General features: G+C 37.1%; 1 protein-coding gene across 6 annotated transcripts; it reads right to left on the bottom strand.

Annotated features, from left to right (window-relative positions):
- Positions 1-676: 676 nt before the first annotated feature.
- Positions 677-27810, bottom strand: LOC110127804 (zinc finger protein 420). 6 transcript variants are annotated; one of them, XM_070450964.1, is made up of 5 exons: positions 27491-27810; positions 25474-25527; positions 17883-17969; positions 16488-16614; positions 677-3881 (listed from the first exon to the last, which is right to left on the bottom strand). In XM_070450964.1, the coding sequence occupies exons 3-5, from the start codon at positions 17889-17891 to the stop codon at positions 1951-1953; spliced, it is 2067 nt and encodes a 688-aa protein (XP_070307065.1). In that variant the 5' UTR covers positions 17892-17969; positions 25474-25527; positions 27491-27810; the 3' UTR covers positions 677-1950. The 6 variants fall into 6 exon arrangements, with proteins under 6 accessions (XP_070307065.1, XP_020733828.1, XP_020733829.1 ...); XM_020878169.2 differs by having other exon boundaries at positions 25474-25524; XM_020878170.2 differs by lacking the exon at positions 27491-27810 and adding an exon at positions 26661-27421 and having other exon boundaries at positions 25474-25524.
- Between the last annotated feature and the right edge of the window lie 122 nt (positions 27811-27932).

Genomic DNA, 27932 nt, shown 5'->3' with positions numbered 1-27932 from the left:
TTCTGCTAGAATTCTCATTAATATATCCTAAACACCTATGATAGTAGCTGGAATGTAGTAAATATGACTAATTTTAAAATGACATGCTTGGGTGGAGAAAACATTTTAAGGTCTTTGCAAGGAGACTCAGTGTCCTTACATGGATGGGGCAAATGGTCTCATTTTTTTGTTTAGACCCTACTGAAGACCACTCTAAAGTGGCTTCAGTTAGGAGTAGAAAATCAATTTTGTTATTTTGAATCCCACAAGTTACAAAATTAAGAAGTTACCATTAACCTGGATTGAGCACCTGCAGGCCTGAGACAGCATCTCTTAATAAAGCAATATTGCTTTCAATCTCTGCTAGCAGGCTCTCTCTAGCTAATTCTACACAGGATCTCTTACACAGGACATTACTGAAAGAAAGCAGCAAAAAATACCCAACACACACACTCTGAGTCACTCCTACCATTTCCTCTAACATTAAAGCCTTAATTGGTACAAGACCTTTCTTGTAAGATGGTAAAGAGACTGCTCATTTCAGTTCTCTAGCCAGAATTGAGCATATATCCTCATTCGCCATCACCCTAAGTTAATGCCATATTTGAGATTCCTTTTGCCCACAGCATTCCACTTTCAGGTACAAACTTTTATATCCATTGTAATTTTTAGTGTCAATAACAAAATGACAACAGCATCAACAAACAAGTTTAATTTTATATAAAGAAATACAGAAGGCAGGCAGACCCAAAATGGTATGGCTGTTCCATAAAATCAACGTAAGTGCAGACATGTTCTGTAATCCTGCTCCATCATCCTTAATACTCAGATACCATTCTCAAAGTTCCTACAGAATTGCCAGAGCTGCAGATTTAAATATCCACATTGTAGGCAGTGAAACAAAAAAGTGCAAAAGAGGAAATTATTTCTTAAATGTCCTATTCATACAAACACTTCTTCCAGCTTACAGATCTGCAAGGGAGGCTGAGAACGTTTTTCAGCCAAGAATTCTATTACTGAAGAAAAAAGAATGAATTTGGGTAGGGAAATAAGTCTCTGATACAGACACATCATTTTTCATTGCAAAATAGCCTATCAGTTTTTTTAGTTTAATTCAAAAGCTATGCATTCAAATTTAAAAAAATTTCTTAGTAGAAAGATTTATTTTGGCTATCCATTTTTTTTTTTCCCCTTTCTAAGTAACACTCTTACTTAGTGGTCAGAGATGGCAGAAAATATGAGCTTTTGGACTTTGCTACAATTCAAATCTCTTCAATGATTCACTGATTAAACCTACAGAGTTCTTTTTTACATTATGAATTTCCTCTTATAGCATATGGGACAAGATGTAAATGAAAGCATTCTTGTATTCATTACAGCATACAGTGCCCTACTCTCAAATACTCAAGGTTCAGTGCTAATGAAAGATTTCTCAATATTCATTATACTAATAAATGTCTTCTCGTGCAAATTATCTAAAATAACATGAGTAATATAATGATAGCTAATATTTATAAGATGCTATGTTGAAGGCACTGGTCTAAGAACCTTACATTTAATAACTTATATAATACTTCTGGGAATCTTATAAGGAAGGTATTCTTCTTAGGTCTATCTGATAACTGAGTAAACCAAAGCAGCAGTTAATTATCATGTTAAACATCACAAAGAAAAGCAACTGAAAGAGTCAGGATAATTTTGAAAAAGACATATGTCTATGGCTAAAAGTCTTCCTATATTTACATGAACAGAATTATTGTCTATTATAATTTGTTAAAGTTGAATAGGTTTCCAGTCATGACAGGTTTTTCTACATTGATTACATTAGCATTATCTTTCCCCCATACAAATACACTGATTCTGAATTTTATGAAGCAAATGTGTTTACATGTTCACATTTTAAGAATTCTTGATGATAATGAGTTAATGACCAGCGAAGGCTCTCTATATTAATTACAAGCATCAGGTAATTCATATATAAACTTGTGAGCCATGACTGAAGTCTATCCCACATTCCTTATATTCAAAAGATTTCTCACTGATATGAATTCTTTGATGTTGAGTTAGTTGTGAACCACGAGTAAAGGCCTTCCCACATTCCCGACACTGATATGGTTTCTCACCAGTATGAACTCTCTGATGTCGAGAAAGATGTGAGCTTTGAGTAAAAGCTTTTCTACACTCTTTACATTCATAGGGTTTCTCACCAGTATGGATTCTCTGATGTAGAGTAAGTTGAGAACCATGACTAAAGGCCTTCCCACATTCCTTGCATCCATAGGGTTTTTCTCCAGTGTGAATTCGCTGGTGTTGAGTAAGCTGTGAACCACGAATGAAGGCCTTCCCACATTCCTTGCACTGATATGGTTTCTCACCTGTATGAATTCTCTGGTGCTGTATAAGTAGTAAGCCACGAGCAAAGGCCTTCCCACATTCACTACATACATAGGGTTTCTCACCAGTATGAAGTCTCTGATGCTGAGAAAGATGTGAACTCTGCGTAAAGGCCATTCTACATTCTTTACATTCATAGGGCTTCTCGCCAGTATGAATTCTCTGATGTTGAGTAAGCTGTGAGCCACGAATAAAAGACTTCCCACATTCCTTACACTCATAGGGTTTCTCACCAGTGTGAATTCTCTCATGCTGAGTAAGTTCTGAGCCACGACTAAAGGTCTTTCCACATTCCTTACACTCATAGGGCTTTTCACCAGTGTGAATCCTTTGATGTCGGGTAAGGAGGGAGCCACGATTAAAGGCCTTTCCACATTCCTTACACTGATAGGGTTTCTCACCAGTATGAATTCTCTGATGTTGAGTAAGTTGTGAGCCATGACTAAAGGTCTTTCCACATTCCTTACATTCATATGGCTTCTCATTGGTATGAATTCTCTGATGTTGAGTAAGTTGTGAGCCACGGATAAAGGCCTTCCCACATTCTTCACATTTATAGGGTTTTTCACCAGTATGAATCCTCTGATGTTGCATAAGCAATGAGCCACGAATAAAGGCCTTTCCACACTCCTGACATTCATATGGCTTTTCCCCATTATGTATTTTCTGATGTTGAGAAAGCTGTGAGCCACAAATAAAAGCTTTGCCACATTCCTTACATTCATAGGGTTTTTCACCAGTATGAATTCTCTTATGAAGAATAAGTTGTGAGAGTTGTGTAAAGACCTTCCTACATTCTTTACATTCATAGAGTTTCTCACCAGTATGAAGTCTCTGGTGCAGAGTAAGTTGTGAGTTCTGAGTAAAGGCCTTCCCACATTCTTTACATTCATAAGGTTTCTCCCCAGTATGGACTTTTTGATGTCGGGTGAGTTGTGAGCTTCGAATAAAGGCTTTCCCACATTCTTCACATTTATATGGTTTTTCACCAGTATGAATCCTATGATGTAAAATAAGTTGGGAGCTCTGAGTAAAGGCCTTCCCACATTCTTTGCATGCATAGGGTTTCTCACCAGTATGAAGTCTCTGATGAAGACTGAGCTGTGAATCACGACTAAAAGCCTTCCCACATTGCTTACATTCATAGGGTTTTTCACCAGTATGAATACTCTGATGTTGAGTTAGGTGTGAGGCTCGTCTAAAGGCCTTCCCACATTCCTTACATTTATAGGGTTTCTCAGTAGAATGACACCGGGAATGTTGAGATAAATAAGCATGATGGTTGAAAATAGACATTTTGTCATATATGATCATTCCTTGACTGAAATATTCCTCCTGATTTTCTTGTTGTTTTTCCAATATGCCTTTGACTTCCAAATAATCTCTGGAACTGGAGTTCTCAAGATCACAGTTTTCAAGTCTGGCACTCATTTCCCATTGGGATAATTCTGTTTCATAAATGTATTTTTTTGGAGATAAGAGCTTGTTTGCCCCCCTTGAGGGCAAGTCTGAAAGATAAGAGAAAAATTTCGGTTGTCATTTCAAAAGAACTTCCATAGTAGAAAAGACTGTATATGAAAAAATATATATGGAAATAATATCCATAGGAAGTACCTCAGTGTTTTTCAAATATTGTGTATTACTTACCTTTCACATCAGAACCTGATACATATTTAGTTTTATAAAACAATACCTATTCTGTTTTCTATTCTATTCTACACTACACTATTTTAGTCATCTTTTTCCCCTCTGCTCAACCTTCTCTCACACACACTCAAAAACCACTAAACTGATTTCATGCCACAGTAATGTGTTGCTGGGGCTTCCCTGGTGACTCAGTGGTAAAGAACCCACCTGCCAATGCAGGAGATGTGGGTCAGGAAGATCCCCTGGAAGTTGAATTAATTACAAATGGCCAATGAGTTCATCAATCATGCCTATTTAATGAAGCCTTCATGAAAAACCCTAACAGAAGGGATTCAGAGAGCTTCTGACTCAGTGAATACACTGAAGTGCTAAAAGAGTGGTATACCTGGAGAGGGTATGGAAGCTCTGCAACTCTTCTCCATACCTTCCCAAGGTATAAGCCTTACAGTTGGCATCTTTTTTTTTCTTCCTGTAATGCAAGAGTATGAGTTAAACTTTGATTGTCAAGGCATTCATTTCAAGCATGTCTGGACCAATAAACATGCTGCCAGCCACACAACTAGGTAAAGAGGCAGGCTGAGTCAGGCTGCATCCCCACAGTAAGCTCCTTTGTTTTAGAGACCTTAGTTGATTTCAATAACTGACCATCTGGGCCACTTGTTTTTTATCTTCCCACGCTTTAGACTCCCAATTCCACCTTTTAAATTCACTAATGAATGGGCCTGTGAAATCCTCAACCCCTTAAAGCAGAACCCCAGGCTCACACCCATGCCTGTGCATTGGCTGGCTCTCTTTTTCTCTCCTGCATTCTCTCTTCCCTAACAATCTCGCTGTGTGGCCTCAGATGTGCTGTATAATTTCCAGGTCCTGTAAGTAAATAAACTTCTATTTTCTCAAAGTTTTCCTGATACATACTGCTGATACATACTTACTTGCAATCATCATAAGAACTACAAGGGCTGGTCTGGCCACAGTATTGATTATTGATAGGCTGATTCCAACATAAACAGTAAAAACTAAGCATTTCTTTCATTTAGCTGCTCCTGAGTTGTATCCTTTATAATAATCTGCTAAGTGTCAATGTTTCTCTAACATCTGTGAACCATTCTAGCAAATTATTGAACCGGAGATTTATAGCCACTGAGAAACCCTGTTTTATAGCCAGTCAGTCAGAAGTACCTATGACAACTTGGAACTTGGAATTGTCATCTGAAGTGGTGGTCAATCTTATTGGACTGAGCCCTTAACTTGTGGTGTCTGTACTACTCTGCAGAGTTAGTGTCAGAACTGAGTTAAACTGTAGAATACCCAGTTGGTGTCCACCAAGAACTAGAGAATTGCTTGGAATGGGAAAATTCACACATCTAGGATCAAAAGTGTTGTGTAAGTAGAAGGAAACAGTATCTTTCCCCCTTTTAGGACCTAATATAAACAGACAAGAAATAAAGACAGAGTAGACTGGAACATAAGATGGGTAGATGGGTAAAACTGATGACATGTTAACACATTACAATAAAATTAGAAATTATAAAAGCATGCAAAAAATATATAATGTAACTAAGATACTTCCAATAATGATTATCATAAAAGGTAAATGAAAGAAAACTAAAACCCACAATTTAAAACTAAATACCAAGAGCAACCTTGTGTGAAATCCCATGAGATTCAGCTAATGTACCACAGAAAACTTACAGCCTTAAATCCATTTATTAGAAAACAAGAAATAATTAAAAACAAGAGAATTAAGGTTCAACTCAAGAAGGAGAGAGAGAAATAAAACAATTAGCTATCTAAAAATCAATAAACAAGTAAACTAGAATGCAGAAAGAATAGAAATGGCTAGCAAAACTACAAGTTAATTATTTGCAAACACCAATACATGATACAAAACTTTGACATGTAGGAAAAAAATCAGATTGGGCACAAATCCAAAACACTGGAAAAGAAAAGACCTTAACTCCCCCAAGTCCAAAGGAATTCAAAAGTGCTTATGACAAAAAAAACTATATATAACTCAATAGTAAATTATAAAAGTGATGAAATGGATGAAAATAATTTTTAAAATGACCCATGAAGATAGAAAATCTGAATATACATCAATAACCACATTAGAATTTAAAATTTGAGTTCAATGTCTATGCTCCTAAAAGGCAGTAGATACTGATGACTGACAGTATTACTGGCAAGACTACATATAACTGTTTTTGAATGTATAAAGATAGAGAAATCTACCCAAGTCATTTTACAAAATTAAATGAACTCAGGTAACAAAACTGGGCAAAGAAAGCTCAGGAAAACCAATCCAATATCACAAACAAACACAGGTAAATTTTCAAAAGTAAAATATTAGCAACAGAGAATCTAGCTGTGTATTTAAGGACTAATACATCATTACATCATTATCAAATAAGGTTTATCCTACAAACGCAGAAATAGTTTAACATCAGAAAATGTATTTTAAGACTGTATTAGAAACTCTAATACCAAATGGCTCTTCCTTAACCTAATTAAGGGTATTTACCAGAAACCTACACAAACATATTTAATAGAAAATTTTTAAATTAAACATTAGAAGCACCCCCAATTAGTTTGAAAAACAAAAATAACTGTTTTCAAAATGTGATATACTCAAATACTCAGCTCCTTCTACTGATTAGTTTTCTTTTAATGGTACATATAGAAAAGGATCATACATTATATGTGGAGAGCAAATTATCAACCTAGAAATCCAAAATGATCCACTGAAAAACTATTAGATATTTTTATAAGGCTATTATCAACTTACAGAGATGAATATTTCACTCTATCTATGTATGTGTATTTATATCTATGAATTTCACAGAACAAAATATTCCTATTTGTAATAGGAACAAAATTTATGAAGTACTAGGGAAATTACTTACCAAGAAATATGCAAGATTTTTTAAAAAGGCAATGAAACTTTACAAAGGACATAAAAAGAAAAGTAGATATAGTAAGTTCAAAGGTAGAAGGACTCAATACTGCAAGTATATGAACAGTGGTCAGATTTCACCAAAACACCAAGAAATGCTAAGTAATATATGACAAACATCCTTTTACAAGTATGCCACAGTTAAAAAAAAGTAAAGGAGATCCAAAGGGGGCAAAATGAAGAGATCATCAGAAGCCAGAGGTTAGCATGCTTTGAAGTCACAGCTACCCCTGGGATATTTGCTGACTTAACTTGCCTAAATGTCTGTCTCTTAATGGTATGGAAAAAACCCAAGAGACAAAAAGGTCAAGGATTGGCACTGATTCTCTTCACAAAATCAGAACTGTCCAAGGCCTACAGAGAAAGGAAAGGAAAAAGAGAAAGGAAAAAGATCCATCTGACCTCAAAGGAAAATGACAAGGAACATTTTTATCTTGCCTTAGACTTTCTATCAAATGAAAAATGCTATGGGTAATTCATCATTACACAAGAGCCCCCATGCCTGCAAGAAACTGAAGAATTGGACTGGTTTCACAGGAATTGTAATTATTAAATGATACATGCAATATAAATGCTTGAAATATATGAAAATATAAAATCAAAATGAGAGGAAGAGAATATATAGAAGAAATTCCCTCTCTAAAGGAGAGGGAAAATAACAAAGTTGTAGAAATAAAGAAATAAAACAATATAATCAATTGTATTAAGATCTTAAGAAAGTATCTTAGAGAGAAAATACAGATTACTTACAAAAGGAACAACAATGAGACAGATGGCAGACTTCTCAAGAGCAACAACAGAAGCCAGAAGACAGTGGAATAATATCTTCAGAGTGCTGAGAAAAAAATAATTGTCAGTATAGAGTTCTATACCCACTTAAATCATCAGGTAAAAATAAAGGTGAAGCCAAACTATAAATGAAGAGTATTTACTAATAATTGGTCTTGCCTAATATATTTCATAATAAAAAAAATAATCCCAGTAGGAAGGTATGATGGAAGAGGAACAATGTGCAAATAAAAGGATAATCATGCGAATAAATCTACAACCAAATACTACCACAATAAAACAAAATTAATAAACAAAAGAAAACAAAAAAAAGAAAAAAAAAAACAAAAAAAAAGAAAAATAAAACAAAATTAATGCCCACTGTGGGGGGTTAAAGGAAACAACTAAAATATTAGTCAACAATAACATATCAGATAGGAAAGATTAATAAAAATGAAAGTATTCTAACATTCTTTATATTGTCCTGGGAGAAGGGAGATATTGTCACCTTTCTTAAGTATGTATTTGTTAAGTGACACAAACAATAATGGTAATGATTAAATGACCAAAATAGAAATACTCCCAAAATATTTAAACTCATGTAATCATAAGTATATGTGATTCAATTTTTTATCTACAAATTGACACATATTTTTATGTAATGATTACCCAGTGTTCATCAAAGTGTAGAAAAAAGAGTACAGTCACACACTGCTGGTACAATCCTGATAAGAATTTTGTGAAAATGAAATGTGTATTTGACATAGACATGTCAATTTCACATCTTTTTATAAATTTCTACTCATTGCCACAGCACCAATTCACTTCAAGGTAGATAGCAAACACCCTCTTCCAACAACACAAGAGAAGACTCTACACATGGACATAACCAGATGGTTAAACACCAAAATCAGAATGATTAAATTCTTTGCAGCCAAAGATGGAGAAGCTCTATACAGTGAGCAGAAACAAGACTGGGAGCTGACTGTGGCTCAGATCATGAACTCCTTATTGCCAAATTCAGACTTAAATTGAAGAAAGTGGGCAAAACCACTAGACCATTCAGGTATGACTATAATCAAATCCCTTATGATTGTACAGTAGAAGTGACAAATAGATTTAAGGGACTAGATCTGATAGACTGCCTGATGAACTATGGATGGAGGTTCGTGACATTGTACAGGAGACAGGGATCAAGACCATCCCAAAGAAAAAGAAATGCAAAAAAGCAAAATGGCTGTCTGAGGAGACCTTACAAATAGCTGTGAAAAGAAGGGAAGCAAAAAGCAAAGGAGAAAAGGAAAGATATACCCATTTGAATGCAGAGTTCCAAAGAATAGAAAGGAGAGATAAGAAAGCCTTCCTCAGCGATCAATGCAAACAAATAGAGAAAAACAACAGATTAGGAAAGACTATAGATCTCTTCAAGAAAATTAGAGATACCAAGGGAACAGTTCATGCAAAGATGGGCTCAATAAGGGACAGAAATGGCATGGACCTAACAGAAGCAGAAGATATTAAGAAGAGGTGGCAAGAATACACAGAAGGACTGTACAAAAAAGATCTTCATAATCCAGATAATCACAATGGTGTGATCACTCACCTAGAGCCAGACATCCTGGAATGTGAAGTCAAGTGCGCCTTAGGAAGGATCACTATGAACAAAGCTAGTGGAGGTGATGGAATTCCAGTTGAGCTATTTCAAGTCTTAAAAGATGATGCTGTGAAAGTGCTGCACTCAATATGTCAGCAAATTTGGAAAAACGAACAGTGGCCACAGGACTGGAAAAGGTTGATTTTCACTCCAATCCCAAAGAAAGGCAATGCCAAAGAATGCTCAAACCACTGCACAATTGCACTAATCTCACACGCTAGTAAAGTAATACTTAAAATTCTCCAAGCCAGTCTTCAACAATACGTGAACCGTGAACTTCCAGATATTCAAGCTGGTTTTAGAAAAGGCAGCAGAACCAGAGATCAAACTGCCAACATTTGTTGGATCATCGAAAAAGCAAGAGTTCCAGAAAAACATCTATTTCTGCATTATTGACTATGCCAAAGCCTTTGACTGTGTGGATCACAATAAACTGTGGAAAATTCTGAGAGATGGGAATTCCAGACCACATGAACTGTCTCTTGAGAAACATGTATGCAGGTCAGGAAGCAACAGTTAGAACTGGACATGGAAGAACAGACTGGTTTCAAATAGGAAAAGGAGTATGTCAAGGCTATATATGGTCACCCTGCTTATTTAACTTATATGCAGTGTATATCACAAGAAATGCTGGCTGGATGAAACAAGCTGGAATCAAAATTGCCGGGAGAAATATCAATAACCTCAAATACGCAGATGACACCACCCTTATGGCAGAAAGCGAAGAAGAACTAAAGAGCCTCTTGATGAACGTGAAAGAGGAGAGTGAAAAAGTTGGCCTAAAGCTCAACATTCAGAAAACTAAGATCATGGCATCCGGTCCCATCACTTCATGGCAATTAGATGGGGGAACAGTGGAAACAGTAGCTGACTTTAGTTTTGGGGGCTCCAAAATCATTGCAGATGGTGATTGCAGTCATGAAATTAAAAGATGCATGGTCTTGGAAAAAAGTTATGACCAACCTAGACAGCATATTCAGAGAAGGCACTGGCAACCCACTCTAGTACTCTTGCCTGGAAAATCCCATGGATGGAGGAGTCTGGTAGGAGTCCATGGGGTTGCACAGAGTCGGACATGGCTGAAGCAACTTAGCAGCAGCAGCAGCAGACAGCATATTAAAAAGCAGAGACATTACTTTATCAACAAAGGTCCATCTAGTCAAGGCTATGGTTTTTCCAGTAGTCATGTATGGACATGAGAGTTGGACTATAAAGAAAGCTGAGTGCAGAAGAATTGATGCCTTTGAACTGTGGTGTTGGAGAAGACTCTTGAGAGTCCCTTGAACAGCAAGGAGATCCAACCAGTCCATCCTAAAGGAAATCAGTCCTGGGTGTTCATTGGAAGGACTGATGTTGAAGCTGAAACTCCAATATTTTGGCCACCTGATGTGAAGAGCTGACTCATTTGAAAAGACCTTAATGCTGGGAAAGATTGAGGGCAGGAGGAGAAGGGGATGACAGAGGATGAGATGGTTGGATGACACCACCGACTCGATTGACATGAGTTTTGGTAAACTCTAGGAGTTGGTGATAGACAGGGGGGCCTGGCGTGCTGAGGTCCGTGGGATTGCAGAGTCAGACACGACTGAACAACTGAACTGAACTGAACAATCCTTTATATGTGTGATTTTTAACTTGTTGGCCCTGAAATCCTAGGTATGAGAGTGAGGTATATAATTTATTACAAGACCTCTGCAAAGCAGTATGCAAACCAAATATTATATGTGGAAAGAATAACTATGTTTTATTATTAATTAAAACAATTAATATCTAGTAAAATATTTAACCTTCCATTAAAATGTATAATTTTTCAAATATTCCAATTACTGAAAACTATAAAACTGCATCTGCATTAAAATGAATACAGTGCATGTGATAAAAAATTATAGATAACCAGTAAGAGCATATAAATGGCATGTCTTCCAAACTAAACAAGGGAAGAAATGGACTTAAAAAAATAACTCTACCCATCCCAATTAAGTAAAGATTTTAAAAGGAATCAAAGAAGATCAAGAGAGTAAGCCAAGGGAATTCCCTGGTGGTCCAGTGGTTAAGACTCTGTGCTCTCACTGTAGAAGGCACAGGTTTAATCCCTGCTGGGAAACCAAGATCTTGCATGCCAAACACTCAAAAAAAAAAAAAAAAAGAGTAAACCAGAAGAATCAAAACAGGAGAGAAATAAGTCCAAACATATTCATATTGACAATAACACTTAAATATAAAAAATAAATTCTCAGATAATATCATATTACAGTAGTTACCAAACATGTCAGAACATTTATTTGAACAACCTAAGGAACCTTCAAAAAATAATATCGCTGTCCTCTACTCATTGATTTAATTGGTCTGGGGTGTGGCTTGGGACCTGAAATTTTAAAAGGACCCCTGCTATTTCCAAAGTATATATAAGTTTGGAAATAATTTCTATATATTTTTCCAAAGTGGTTATGCCAATTGATACCAACATCAGTAAGGTATAGAACTCTTAAAAGAAACAGATCTACTCATGTATAATTCATATACCTACAGTTCATTCATACATGCAACTCAACAGTTTTTACTATACTCACAGAGTTGTGTGTGCAACAATCATCACAATCAAATTTTATAACATTTTTATCACTTCAACAAGAAACCCCATATTGATTAGCAGCCATTTTCAACTTCCCCATTTTCATCTTTCTATCCACCCTCACCTCCCAGCCCCCACCCCAGTGCTGGGCAACCACTAGTACACTTTCTTTCTCTATGGATTTGTCTATTGTGGACACTTCATGTAACTGGAATCATATAGTCTTTGTGTCTGGCTTCTTACATTTAGCATGTTTTCAAGGTTCATCCATGTTGTATGTATCACAACTTCATTCTTTTCTAATTGCTGACTAATATTCCATTATAAGGATATATCAGTTTTATTCATCCATTTAGCTGACAGACATTTGGGTCATTTCCATTTTTTTGCTATTGTAAATAATGAGGTACATAATACTTCTACCTTAAATAGTTGTAAACACTTGATACTGTCATACTTCTTAACTTTTGCCAATCTAGTGTGTGTGAAACAATTATCTCACTGGTTTTAATTTGCATTTCCAGACTCTTAATGAGGTTACAGTTTTTCATGATTATTGGCTATATGCATTCCCTTTTCCTTGAACTGTTTATAAATGTCTTTTACCTTTTTCTTAACCATCTATAGAAGATTTTTATATTCCACATATTAATTTAATTCTTCTGAATATGCATTGCAAGTATCTTCACCAAATTCAAGGCTTATCTTTTATGTCTTTTTATAAAGAGAATAATTTCCATGCAGTCGAATTATCAGTCTTAGAATGATATTAATATTTTTTAAAAGAACTATACAGAACCTTTAGAAATATTCAATTTGGTTTTCCTCCAAATCTGTTCCTTTATAGAAACCTTTTATTGCTTTTCATTTTTGTGATTCAGTTTATTTCTTCAAATATTTCACCACTAGTTTGTACTTACATTTAAAAATTCCAACATGTGAAATCATTTGCCACAGAAACTGTTGTTTCCTTAGATTATCTGTCACTCACCTGTGACCTGTTTCCTTGTGACTTTGATGATTTTGTGAGTTCATCTTTTGTTGATCTTAATTTGTAAGAATTTTAAAGCCCTCTTACTTTGCTTCAGAGACAATATGCATTTGCTTCGGCCAGGATTCAGAGGGCATCACCTTAGAGAATAAAATGTCAGCTCTTTTTTTTCTATTCTTTAACTATATTTCTTATTACTCTGTCATTCACTTTTCTTTAGATAAAATGTTTTCCTATTCTTCCTACAAAGTTAATGCCCACCCCAAGCCCTTTACAGTTACTATTAATACTCCATCTACCCGGAATACTGTTCCCCCTGACTCACGCCCTTATTTAGGTAAAGTCTTTCTTCAAATACTACTTTCTTAGAGAGGTTTTTTCCAAAATCTACCTAAAATAATGCACCCCTCCATTTGCCTTTTAGTTATTTGCCTATTCTACTTTACCTTTATTCATACTCTTTATTGCTACCTGCAATTGCTATATTTATTAAATAAATATATGTACACATACATGCACACACATACACACATATTTTTGTTTCCTTATTTTCTTGTATTTCTCCCACAAGAATGTAAGTTTCAGCAGAATAGGATCCTTGTTTAGATCATTATTTCTCCAGTGCCTACTACAGTCATTGGCAGAGAACAGTCATCCCGATAAATAAATACATTTTGAATAAATGAACATATTTTTAAAAATGGAGACAATAAATCTAAATACAAAAAAGTCTGGAAAGTAACTGACCCTCAAATTTATATAAAAGGGTTGTTATGGGGCGGGGGAAGGTGAGGGAAGAGGCAAGAGACAATTATATGCTAGTGACTTGAACAGTCCAAGGACTAAAGTCATTATTTAGGTAGGAAAATCACTTATTAAAGTTCTCATTGAAAATAAAATAAAATAAAGTTCTCATTGATATAGGCTCTGTTCCTTATTTTGCTATAGGAAAAAAATCAACCTTCTTTGACAATCACAGGTTCTTCCCAAGCTAATTTCCAATAAAAGGTAGTTCTAGCATATTCGTTCTTTGTAAAATATGCAGTTCTTAAAATATGATATTCAACTACAGAACACAAATAAAAGAATTTTTTTGTAATGGACTGTGTTCACTTGAATAATTAGTAAAATGCATTGATCCTCCGTCTCACTATATTAATTATAAGCTCTTCTGTTGTCAGAAAAACCATACATTTCTGCACCTATTTAAAAAATAGTTATTAAAAAATATTAAAAAATAGTTGCTTTGAAAGATCTAAATTGTAACAATGAATCATAGCTTGCTTTTTTCTGGCAATACTGCAAGTGTCCCAGAATGCATTTCTCTCCCCTGATCATCAAGGAAGACAGAAGGAAGATAAGCAATTATATTTAAAGGATAGAGAAGATAAATGTGCCCAATGAAACTATGGATGGAGGTTCACGACACTGTACAGGAGACAGGGATCTAGACCATCCCCAAGAAAAAGAAATGCAAAAAAGCAAAATGGCTGTCTGAGGAGGCCTTACAAATAGCTGTGAAAAGAGAAGTGAAAAGCAAAGGAGAAAAGGAAACATATACTCATTTGAATGCAGAGTTCCAAAGAACAGAAGGGAGAGATAATAAAGTCTTCCTCAGCGATCAATGCAAAGAAATAGAGGGAAACAATAGAATGGGAAAGACTAGAGATCTCTTCAAGAAAATTAGAGATACCAAGGGAACAGTTCATGCAAAGATGGGCTCAATAAAGGACAGAAATGGTATGGACCTAACAGAAGCAGAAGATATTAAGAAGAGGTGGCAAGAATACACAGAAGGACTATACAAAAAAGATCTTCTTGACCCAGACAATCATGATGGTGTGATCACCTATAGCCAACCATCCTGGAATGTGAAGTCAAGTGGGCCTTAGGAAGCATCACTATGAACAAAGCTAGTGGAGGTGATAGAATTCCAGTTGAGCTATTTCAAATCCTAAAAGATGATGCTGTTAAAGTGCTGCACTCAATATGTGAGCAAATTTGGAAAACTGAGCAGTGGCCACAGGACTGGAAAAGGTCAGTTTTCAGGCCAATCCCAAAGAAAGGCACTGCCAAAGAATGCTCAAACTACCGCATAATTGCACTCATCTCACACTCTAGTAAAGTAATGCTCAAAATTCTCCAAGCCAGTCTTCAACAATATGTGAACCATGAGCTTCCAGATGTTCAAGCTGGATTTAGAAAAGGCAGAGGAAGAAGAGATCAAATCACCAACATCCATTGGATCATCAAAAAAGCAAGAGAGTTCCAGAAAAACATCTATTTCTGCATTATTGACTATGCCAAAGCCTTTGACTGTGTGGATTACCACAAACTGTGGAAAATTCTGAAAGAGATGGGAATCCCAGACCACCTGACCTGTCCCGTGAGAAACCTGTATGCAGGTCAGGAAGCAACAGTTAGAACTGGACATGGAACAACAGACTGGTTCCAAATCAGGAAAGGAGTACGTCAAAGCTGTATATTGTCATCCTGCTTATTTAACTTATATGCAGAGTACATCACGAGAAATGCTGGGCTAGTTGAAGCACAAGCTGGAATCAAGATTGCCAGGAGAAATATCAATAACCTCAGATGTGCAGGTAACACCACCCTTATGGTAGAAAGCAAAGAAGAACTAAAGAGCCTCTTGATAAATGTGAAAGAGGAGAGTGAAAAAGTTGGCTTAAAGCTCAACATTCAGAAAACTAAGATCATGGCATCTGGTCCCATCACTTCATGGCAAATAGATGGGGGAACAGTGGAAACAGTGGCTGACTTTATTTTTTGGGGGCTCCAAAACCACTGCAGATGGTGACTGCAGCCATGAAATTAAAAGACGCATGCTCCTTGGAAGAAAAGTTATGACCAACCTAAACAGCATATTAAAAAGGAGAGACATTACTTTCCAACAAAGGTCCGTCTAGTCAAGGCTATGGTTTTTCCAGTAGTCATGTATGGATGTGAGAGTTGGACAAGAAAGAAAGCTGAGGGCCGAAGAATTGATGCTTTTGAACTGCGGTGGTGGAGAAGACTCTTGAGTCCTTGGACTGCAAGAAGATCCAACCAGTCCATCCTAAAGGAAATCAGTCCTGAATATTCATTGGAAAGACTGATGCTGAAGCTGAAACTCCAACACTTTGGCCACCTGATGCGAAGAGCTGACTCATTTGAAAAGACCCTGATGCTGGTAAAGATTGAAGGCAGGAGGAGAAGGGGACGACAGAGGATGAGATGGTTGGATGGCCTCACCGACATGATGGACATGAGTTTGAGTAAACTCCAAGAGTTGGTGATGGACAGGGAGGCCTGGCGTGCTACAGTCCATGGGGTCACAAAGAGTTGGACATGACTGAGTGACTAAACTGAACTGAATGAAACTATCCAATCTACTTCTAGCAATTTAAAACTATTCCTTTGAGACTAATACAAAATGCAGTTAATTACTTAAAAACAACCTTGAAATAATGGAAACGAAAGCAGCCATTCCAAAGATAGATCCTGAAATACTAGGGGTAGATGTTCTTACCTAGTGACACCAAGTTACTATAGTTCTCCAACATCACATCTCTATACAAATCCCTTTGAGCTGAGTCCAGGCAATCCCACTCTTCCTGAGAGAAGTCAATGGCAACATCCCTGAACATCACTGATCTCTGAAACAGAAACATAACAGTAGTTGTGAAAATAAAGAAAACACTTTTTTTAATGGAAGGGGAGATGACGGAGAGCTCTCTACAAAGGGAACAGAGCAATTTGGCTGGGCAGTCTTTTACATGGATGAGACACTAAACAAATTGGTGCTTCTCAAGTTTCTTTTTATGCTTGTTGCTTTAGATAGAATATCTATCTATGTTGCTGCATATAGAATATCTCATTATACACATAAATCTGGAAATTCATAAAGTAAATGCAACATCCCAATTAAAAGAAATAACACACAAAGTACCCTGTTCAACATGTATCTTATATACCATACATGCTCAATAAATGCAAGTTTCTCTTTTTGCTCCACGTAAGAAGGAAAAACATTTGGTAAATTTTTCTGTAAAATCTTAATAAAATCTCTGTAAGATTTGTATAAAATGAGATAATTTACTGAAACCTCAGGTTCATTATATTAATATCAGAATATTACATCATAAGCATTTGCCTATTACCAACAGTTTAATAAATACTTAAAATAGGCTATACAATAGCTCCATATAATGAATATATCTGACTTAGTAAGTGTGCATCATTAAACACTTTAGGTTATATAAAAACCTCATAAGCATTTCTTACTTTTGGGAGTTTATAATTCTCAACAGCATCATCATATGAATAATGACTTTCTTGTTAGTATTCATCACTTTAAAAACTCACCTTTTTCCTTATTTTAAGCAAGAGAAAGGTGGTATAGATAATCTGAATTTACACATTCAAGATTAGCCCAACATGCTGAATCTCAAAATGATCCATGTTATTGGTACTGGTCAATCATGGATTCCCAGTAGATCCCTGATCCCTCTGTATTCAATCCCTAATCATGCTGCTAATCTTAAAAGCTCACAAAGCATGAGGTCTTGCTATGTACAGACACTAAGCCTAGTCAAGAGCAAATCCTACCTTGTCTAACCAGGAAACTTAGGTCTAAGAATTTCAAAGTTTTCTCCTGTGTGGTGTGTAAACATCTCTGTGTCTCTGCCTTTGTTACATCAGTGCTCCCAATCAAAGATGCTCATTGGATTTTTGCTTAAGTATGTGAGTATAAACTAGATTAGAAAGGCATACTTAGGGAAAACAGTATCACTTATAACAATGGAACTAACAGGAACGCACATTCCTGAGTGGGGTGAGTCAGGAAGGAAGTTTTCAGAATAAGCAATGCAAACATGCATATACTCTGTAAAAAAGTGATTATTTAAAGAGGGTACTGGTTTACCTGAGCCATGGTTTTTAGAGCTGCGAGACATGGTTGATCATCTTCTAGATTCCTATTTTAGAGAAGCACAGTCTGGAAAAGGTAGTGCTGGGGAGGAAGAAACAAAACCATGAGCCCATGCTTTGTACAAAGCTCCATGTGGATAAGTCAGAGTTATCTTTGTTGTTTTCCTCTTCCTGTCTCTTTCTACTATCCACAAAATACACACTAAGCAGGGGAGATACAGGTAGGTGATGGCTCTTACCCTGGTCAAACTCAATGCTCTCTCAATGTACAAAAGAAAATATTTACAACTTCTCTGTTTCTAAAATGAAATTTGTAGGCAATAAGACACATTATATACAGTATAGGAAATGGCAACCCACTCTAGTACTCTTGCCTGGAAAATCCCATGGACAGAGGAGCCCGGTAGGTTACAGTCCATGGGGTCGCAAAGACTCGGACACAAGTGAGCGACTTCACTCACTCATACCAAAAATAGAGATAATGCCCACCTGTTACATTTTAATATGTTAATGATCATACACAACAACACAGAAGGCACAAACAGTTAAATAATTATGCTTACAACCACAGAAAACATGTTGTTGACATCGTTTATTTATAGTTGACATTTTAAAATAAAGGCCACATGTGTGTGTATGTGTGTGTCTGCGTCTGTAGAATCAAGGAAACACATTAACTACAAATAGAGACTTCTGCAAGTATGTGATAATTGGCAAGTCAAACATCACAAGCAGTGTTGCCACCAGTGCTGTAACTTTTAAAAATGGTTTTTTAAAACTCAGCAAATTTCTGAATAAAACAAAGTACAATCTTTTATCAATCAAACTATGACAGCATTCCTGGAAGATTTAGCTAATAGTAAAACTGCAATTAATAGTAAAAGAGAAAAGCTGAACAATTTGAAAAGTATGTGAGAGGTTCTAGGCCCAAATAATAATAAACACATTCCACCCCGCCCCCAGCTGTGGTCCTCATTTTACAGGTCACTGAACAATTTTTTTGTTGTGCACTGCAGGACATCTAGATCAGAAGTTGGGCAAACTAATGCCCACCAACTATTTCTTAAAATAAAGCTTTACTGAAATACATCTATACTCCATACTCATTCATTTATATACTGTCTTTGGTGACTTCCACACTATAATGGCAGAGTTGAGAGCTGCAAGAGACCGTATGGCCCATAAAGCCTAAAATACATACTGTCTAGCCCCATACAGAAAAGCTGTCAAACCTATGATCTAGATTCATGGTTTGCTTCAGTCTTTCAAAAGCCAGAAGCCTTCACCCTCAGTCCAGTTATCTTAACACTGACAAGCACCCAGTTATATTTCTAAAACATCCCTGCAGAAAAGTCACTGCCTCTATGGAGAATCACTGATACAGGTGCTCAACAAATAATTAGAAACTCCACTTCTTCCAGCTGCAATAGGTAACAAAGCAATAAAAGAGAATTCTGGTGAAATGAAAATCACAATTAAAAATTCATCACAGAGCTAAAGACACAAATTTAAGTGAACTAATTAAACTCCAAAAAGTGCCAACTTTTTCTTAAAAGACATATGTGGATGCTCCCATCCCTGGCAGGTTTAAACTAAATTTTGCTTACCTTAAAGGTAAATAATCCAATTATTTCAATAAAAGGACAATATCAAAACAAGACAAAAAGCAAATTCCAACTATATGCTATCTATAAGAAACACACTTTAAATACAAAGACACAGATAGGTTAAAAGTTAAATGGAGAAATATGTATCATACAAATGCTAAGCCTAAGAAAGCTTGTGTACTCATATTAATATAAGGCAAAATAGATTTCAAGACAAAGAGTAATACTGGAAATAAATGATAAATTTATCAAGAAAACATAGCCATCCTAAATGTGTAGAGACTTAACAAAAAATATCAAATACTGAAAGCAAAACTTGACAGAACTAAAAGAAGAAATAGACAAATCCACAATCAGATTTGGAAATTTTAACATCTCTCAGTAACTGATACAACAAAGATTTTTAAAAATTAGTAACAATATAGAAGATTTATTCAAAATTATCAAGCACTGTGATACAACTGCTATCATACCCAACTGTCAAGAACATCACACTCAACTGTCAAAAGCTGAGATGTGCGAGAGCGAGCTGAGCTGCCAATTGTTAGAAAAGCTGAGGAAGACAACAGTCAAAATAAAGTACCAGTCAAGCCTTTAATCTTTAATCACTTATTAATCAGCTAGTATAAGCAAGAGGCTAACCAAGAGAAAGTGCTGACTCCCCTGCTGTTGTATTGAGTACCAAGTCACAGTGGAGAAAAAGTATCAAGGTTTGCCTCCATATCCATAAGGAACTCTTGGCAGAAGTGCCTGATAAAGAGGTATTGAAGGACTTCCCTGGTGGTACAGTGGATAACAATCTGCCTGCCCGTACACAGGACAGAGGTTCAATCCCTGGTCTGGGAAGGTTCCCACATGCCACAGAGCAACTAAGCACAGCGCCACAACTAAAGCTCTCTGCAACAAGAGAAAACCTGTGCATGGCACCAACCAAATAAATAAATAATTTAGATGTATTCTTTAAAAAGAGAGAGAGATTATAATGGAGGCACTTGGGTTAGACAGGCAGATGTGTGTAAGAGCATGACTGGCGAGGCGGCCTGAGTTCTGGACTGCAACTCCCTTAGGATAACCACAACCAAAGCACTAAAAATATTTTAAATTTGAGTCATTCAGAGTATATTTTCTGGTCTTGGTTCACACACAATTAAATTAGAAATAACAATAAGAGTTCTAGTAGAAACTCCAAATATTTGCAAATTAAACACACTTTTAAATAACCCATAGAAGAAATCACAGGAGATTAGAAAATAGACTGAACTGAATGACTATGAAAACACAACTTATTGGAACTTCCCTGGAAGTCTGGTGGTTAGGACTCCATGGTTCTCTTGCAGGGGGCATGGGTTCAATCTCAGGTCAGGGAATTAAGATTCCATAAGCTGCAGCTTACCAAATTTTGTGGGCTGTAGCAAAACCAGTGTTTAAAGGAAAATTTATAGCTTTAAATGATGGGTAAAAAGGGAGGTATACCAGCAGTGATTTAGGTTCCCATGCTCAGGAGCTGGCCAAAGAACAAATGAAGCTCAAAGTAAGAGGAAAAGAAATAAAGAAATAAACACAAAATCCACAATGGATTAAAAATGGATCCATTAAAATCCAAATGGATTAATAGGGAATCAACAAAGTAAAAAATGTTTTCCTTCAAAAGATTAATACAATTGATAAGCCACTAGCAAGTCTATGGAGAAAAAGAAATTACCAATATGGAGAATACACTACAGACTTCATAGGCATTAAAAGGATAATGCAACTCTATGCCAATAAACTTGACAATATGAATAATATGGACAAATACCTTAAAAGACAAATTATTAACAGTCACACAAGAAGAAACAAAAAATAAACTGCCCCACAGATATTACAGAAATTGAATTTTCTGTAAAACAAAACAAAATGCCCTGTCCACAGAGAGGACCCAGATGACCACCAGTAAATTTTACCAACATTTAAGGCTGATATAGTACTATTCTTTCATAAACTTTTTCAGAAAGTAGGAAAAAGAGTAAGCATTCTTTTTCATATTTTTAGGCAAAAAACCCATAATACCAAACCTGACAAAAATATTACAAGAAAAAAAATTATAGTTCAATATCTCTCATTAACACAGACACACAAAAAATTGTAAGGTAATATCAAATAGACTCCATTTGACTTTGGAACTGGGTTTCATATAAGACAAAATTAAATCAAACTGGAAAAAAAAAATCCCTAAGAACCAAAAGCTAATTGAAACAAACTTATCTGTTCATAATACTAGCATGGTAAACACAGAAAGGAAGTGTTTATTTCAAGGAACTTTAAAATATATACATTTGACATTAGATTCCAAGTGCAATATAACCTACAGATGAAATAACTATAAACTGTTTTTCAGCAGCTATACTGTTATTAATGATATGGGCATTGTTATTACTGAAACATTCACATTCTGAAATAATTACATCAGGTACACATATATTAATGAGAATAAAGCAAATATGTGATCAGCTTAATGTTATTAAGAATAAAGATTTCTAGAGTACAAAAAGAGACACAAATGTAAAAATTAAGAAAAACTACAACCTTTAAATTCATTGGAAATATCAGTATAAACTCAGGATCTATTTTTCTCCTTTTAAAAAATACATATTTAACCAGCTCTATAAAAACCTACAAGCAATAACAACCAGAAGCAATGAAAACTATTATCCTAATTGTGGCTTATTAAAACAGTTTACCACTAAAAGGAACCACAGCTCCATACAGAACTGGCTGATTTCATATTTAACACAGGAAAATGTATTAGATGGGCCTAGAACATTTTGTTACACCAGAAAGTTTGGAATCTACCAAAGATTCCAAAAGCCATCATAAGGAATTCAAAAGGAGCCAAATCAGAAGTAGTAAAGAGGATCCCACTAATAAAAGATAATTAAGTTTTAATAAGAATAACTGCTACAGACTGAACATACCAAACATATTTGAATCGACAAGTTCTTAATGATAATTTAAAAGAAAAATATAAGATAAATTTTGAAAGATACTGAAAAATAATGAGATGTAAAATCAAGCTTTCATCCTACTATTTTTCTGCCGTATTTTAGTTCTTCCACCAGGGACTAACCCTGGGCTTGGGCAGCGAGATCACCAAGTGCTAACCACCAGACCATCAGGGAATTCCCTATTCTACTTTTTTTTGCATAAGCTATACTTCAAAGTAACTAAGACACTGATGACAGGATGGTTCCCTTTGTAGAAGTATACCAGCTAATAAATGCAGAAGAAATGATAGAATTAAATAATATTCTGTAACTTCTGAAAAAATGGATTCTAAAGGAAAGATTATCAAGGCTGCTAACATCATATAAAGGAAAACAACCAAATGTTATTCACTACTTCAGATACATACAAACACATACACTTATATATATATCACTTGAGAGAAAAGTAGAATAAAGGTAAGTACAGGGAGTTATCTACAGAGGGAAGAAACAAGGTGAAAGGGACAGGAATGGATGCTAGACTTTTCTAAATTCACCTTGTTCTATAGTTTTGATTTTAGAAATATGTAAATATTTAATGTGATTTTAAAACAAAATTAAATCAAAGTGGTAGGAAGATAATCCCTAAAAGTAGAAAGCAAGGTGAAACAAAGGAGCCTGTGTCTCTCAAGTTGATGGTTTACCTATAACAAAGGTGTTATTATAGGTGACTTTAAAAACACAGAATTTGATTATAGATCCTTTAGTGGGTTATGTCCTGTTGAACTACATGAAGTCTGGACTGTTTTCTGTATTTATAAGATTAGTGAAAATGCTGACCTTGTTATTTTGAAACTCTTCCTCTCAATCCAAAAGGAAGCAGAAAAAAATGGAAAAAGAAAGAACAGATGGAACAAATATAAATGGCAAGATGATAGATTTGACCCAAACTACCAATAACCACACTAAATACAAATAGGAAAAACACTCCAATTAAAAGATGGTTAAACTGGATAAAAACACAAGATCCAACTAACTGCTGCCTACAAGAAATGCACTTTATCAGAACACAAATAGGTTAAAAGTACAGAAAAAGACTGGACCTTAAAAAAAGTTGAGGCCAAAGAATTGATGCCTTGGGGAGCTGCGCTAGAGAAGACTCTTGAGAGTCCCTTAGACTGCAAGTAGATCAAACTAGTCAGTCCTAAGGAAATCAACCATGAATATTCATTGGAAGGACTGACGCTGAAGTTCCAATACTTTGGCCACCTGATGTCAAGAGCCAACTCACTGGAAAAGACCCTAATGCTGGGAAAGATTGAAGGCAAAAGGAGAAGTGGGCGGCAGAAGATGAGATGGCTATATAGCATCACCAGTTCAATGGACATGAATCTGAGCAAACTCCAGGAGATAGCGAAGGACAGGGAGGCCTAGCATGCTGCAGTCCATGGGGTTGCAAAGACTCAGACATAACTTAGTACCTGAACAATAATAACATAGAAAAAGATATACCATGCTAACATTAATGAAAAAAAGCTGAAGTGGCTACATTAAATATCAGATAAATGTTCAGAGCAAAGAATATTACCAGAGGAAACCATTTCAGAATGATAAAGGGGTCAATTCAACATCTGGATATATAGTCTGAAATATTTATGTAACTAATAATAGAGCTTCCAAATAAATGAAGCATAAACTGATAGAAATTACAGAGAAAGAGGTAAATCCAACTCACTCAATAAAGAGTACAGAAGATTTGAGGGGGGCTTCCCTGGTGGCTCAGGGGTAAAGAGCCACCTGCAATGCAGGAGATGTGGGTTCGATCCCTGGGTCAGGAAGATCCCCTGGAGGACGACATGGCAACCCACTCCAGTATTCTTGCCTGGAGAATCCCATGGACAGAGGAGCCTGAGGCTCTAGTCCATAGGGTTGCAAAGAGTTGGACACAACTGAAGCGACAGAGTATAGCGCATAGAAGATTTAAACACTACCAATCCATCTGTTTCAGCAAGTATTAATAGAACATTCCGCCCAACAGTGGCAGAATACAGTTTTTTCAGTGCACACCAAACATTTATAGGAGAGCCCACACGTTCTGGGTCATAAAATAAATTTCATAAATTTAAAATGATTCAAGTCATATGAACTATATTTCTCTGAACATAATGGAATGAAATTAGAAATCAGTAGCAGAAAAACATCGGGAAGATCCTTAACATGTTTAAAAACTAAATAAAGATCCTTAACATGTTTAAAAACTAAATAAAGTTTAAAAACTTATTAAAGTTTTATTTAAGTTAAATAGCCCATACTATAAAGAAGAAATCAAAAAGGCAAATTAGGAGGGATTGTGAACTGAAGGCAGAATAACTGAAATAAGATTACCAAGTGATAAATTTTAAGGTGGGCATATGAAAGTTCATTACACTTTTGTGTACCTCTGAAAAGTAACAAAAAAAGTTAAAAAAGAATGCTGCTATGTCAGAAATAGCACAACAGAGCTCTTCCTTTTTAAATTTATGGATCTCAAGGTCCTTCTTCCTCAATTTAACCACTTCTAGGAAGCATCCATGGAGAGGGCAATGGCGCCCCACTCCAGTACTCTTGCCTGGAAAATCCCATGGACAGAGGAGCCTAGTAGGCTGCAGTCCATGGGGTCGTGAAGAGTTGGACACAACTGAACGACTTCACTTTCACTTTTCATTTTAATGCTTTGGGGAAGGAAATGGCAACCCACTCCAATGTTCTTGCCTGAAGAATCCCAGGGACGGCAGAGCCTGGTGGGCTGCCGTCTATGAGGTCGCATAGAGTCGGCCATGACTGAAGTGACTTAGCAGCAGCAGGAAGCATCCATCACGATTAACTGCACATATATTCCTTGCTCCCAGTCTACAGAAAATTGCCTGGCCCCTCCATCATTTGAGAAGGCTTAGGTGGGACATTTCAAAAAGAAAAGATTCTTATGTCCTGAAAAAACAAAATCATTTCATGAAACAAAGAGGAAACACATACACACCTTGAAGCTTGCTTCTGACTGTACAATAGTCATTCTTCCTTCCTCTGGGTGCTACTCTCAGAGGGGAAAAAAAAGAGAACCATGAGATACTTGGCCTTTCTGAGCGTATACTCTAAATTAGAACCCCTACCCCATTACTACCCCTCATTTAATATAGAGGAAAATCTGAAGGAGACTAGAACAGCTCTGCACTTTCTGGGCCAAGATCGCAGCCATCTTGGGCTAGAATCTGTTTCTGAATTCAAAGCTGTCTGTTGGAGACAAGAGTGCTGCAGTGGAGTGTACAGTTTCCCAAGTCTCTGACTGACTCTTCTAGCACGCTCTCTGGAAGTATTCCCACTCCTGGAATTCCATTGCATTTCCCAGTGACCTGTCTTGAAGGTGCCATCAGTTCTAAAGTTCTCATCTCAAGACCAGATCTGTGCTTTAGAAATAACTAATATTCTTGAATCAAGAGTTCAAATTTCTGACTTATTCCTTTTTTTTTTTCCATTTATTTTTATTAGTTGGAGGCTAATTACTTTACAACATTGCAGTGGTTTTTGTCATACATTGAAATGAATTAGCCATGGATTTACATGTATTCCCCATCCCGGTCCCCCCTCCCACCTCCCTCTCCACCCCATCCCTCTGGGTCTTCCCAGTGCACCAGGCCTGAGCACTTGTCTCGTGCATCCAACCTGGGCTGGTGATCTGTTTCACCCTAGATATACATGTTTCGATGCTGTTCTCTTGAAACATCCCGCCCTCGCCTTCTCCCACAGAGTCCACAAGTCTGTTCTATACATCTGAGTTGACTTATTCCTTACTGGCATTTTTCTGCATTCAAAACCCTGAAGTTATAAGGTGGCAAGGCACCAGCAAGCAGTAGGGAAGTTACATCTTAAATCCCACAGCTAACTAAGGACAAGTATGAAAAATTAAGCGCCACAGCCAATGTGTGAAGAGGGGGAAATGAATCACTGTGATCAAAAGAGAAAGAAGTCATCCTCAGAGGACCACATGGGATTCTTTCTTTTTCTTTTTTTTTAATATTTATTTATTTGGCTGTTCCAGGTCTTAGTTGCAGCATGAAGGATCTTTAGTTACAGCATGTGGAATCTAATTCCCGAACCAGGGATGGAACCCAGGACCCCTGGATGGGAAGCAGGGAGTCTTAGTTACTGGAGAACCAGGGAGGTACCCACATGGGATTCTTGATCCACAGGCAGACTCAGCCCCAGAATGAATCCAGAAATACCAAGAAGCAATTTTACCTCTGTACCCAGCTAAACTTCCATAAGGTCACAGGCTATGAAACATACAAATGACTTACAGAGTCACACACAATCACATTTCCACAGTCTCACAGCCAGTCACAATCACCAAGTTAACGCTACGTTGTCTGACCATCTAGTCTGAAAATCCAATCCTACACCAAACATACACATCACTCAAGCACACACAAGCACCCTGCTGGGGACACACACAACCCAAAACAACCTTTCACAACAGCACTTTTACTCTTTTCACTGTCATTCAATCAGATAGTCAAAAAACACAAGCAAGTACCAGTTCAAGGAAACAAGCAATCACAAACATCGTGTTACAGAAACACGATCATAACACCTCAAAGTCACAGGCAAACCCCAGTAACACACACACAACCTCACAGTAAAACAAGCACTTCCAAACAGCCTGTCACAACACTGTCGCACACCGCAGTCTTAAACGGTCCACACACAATTATATTGTCACATAAGCACATTTCCACTCAGGTAAGCACGCGGTCAGGAACACAGTCAAAGCAGAACTACCACATCCTCAGAGTCACAAACAACTCATACTCACACAAACCCTTACACACAAAACCACAGTAGTACACGCCCATTCGCCGATACGGTAACCAATACCAGGTTGCCTGTCGCGGGCGCGCGCGCGCACACACACACATACAGACCAGCAGGAGACACGGCCACACACGTTAAATCCAGTGACGCTTCCTCGGAGCGTTTCCGCCCTGGCGTTCCGGACGTACCTCGACAGAGGGTGCAGTTAGGGCCCAGGATCTGGCGCCCGGAATCCCTGCCCGGTTTCGGATTCGCCCGCCCTGCGGGAGCCAGGCCAAACTCTTCCAGGGACGCAGCCCTCTCCCCATGCGACGTCCCCAAATCGCGCGAAAAAACGGAAATGAAGCCGCGTTCGGGACGCGGTGGCTCTGGGAAATGTAGTCCAACTCCGAGCAGGCTGTGGCTGGCCGGCCAGGACGCTAGGAGACCTAGTTCACTAACTCCCGGCGGGGTTCGTGGACCCCACTGCTGCTAGAACCAGTTCGCTCCAACTGCCGCGCCCCGGAGATTTCTGGGAGAGCCCGCCTGCGCTCCTTGCGCAGGCGTGGAACGCGCTCGGCTCTAGCCTTCGGGGCAAAGACTGCGGCCGCTGTTGAGTGGTCTCGCGGGTCTTGGCCGGTCCAGGAGAAA

This window comes from Odocoileus virginianus, chromosome 20 (genome assembly GCF_023699985.2).
Source record: "Odocoileus virginianus isolate 20LAN1187 ecotype Illinois chromosome 20, Ovbor_1.2, whole genome shotgun sequence".
NCBI lineage: Eukaryota > Metazoa > Chordata > Mammalia > Artiodactyla > Cervidae > Odocoileus > Odocoileus virginianus.
Note: the sequence above shows the minus strand (reverse complement) of the source record. Positions and strands in the feature narration are given on the sequence as shown.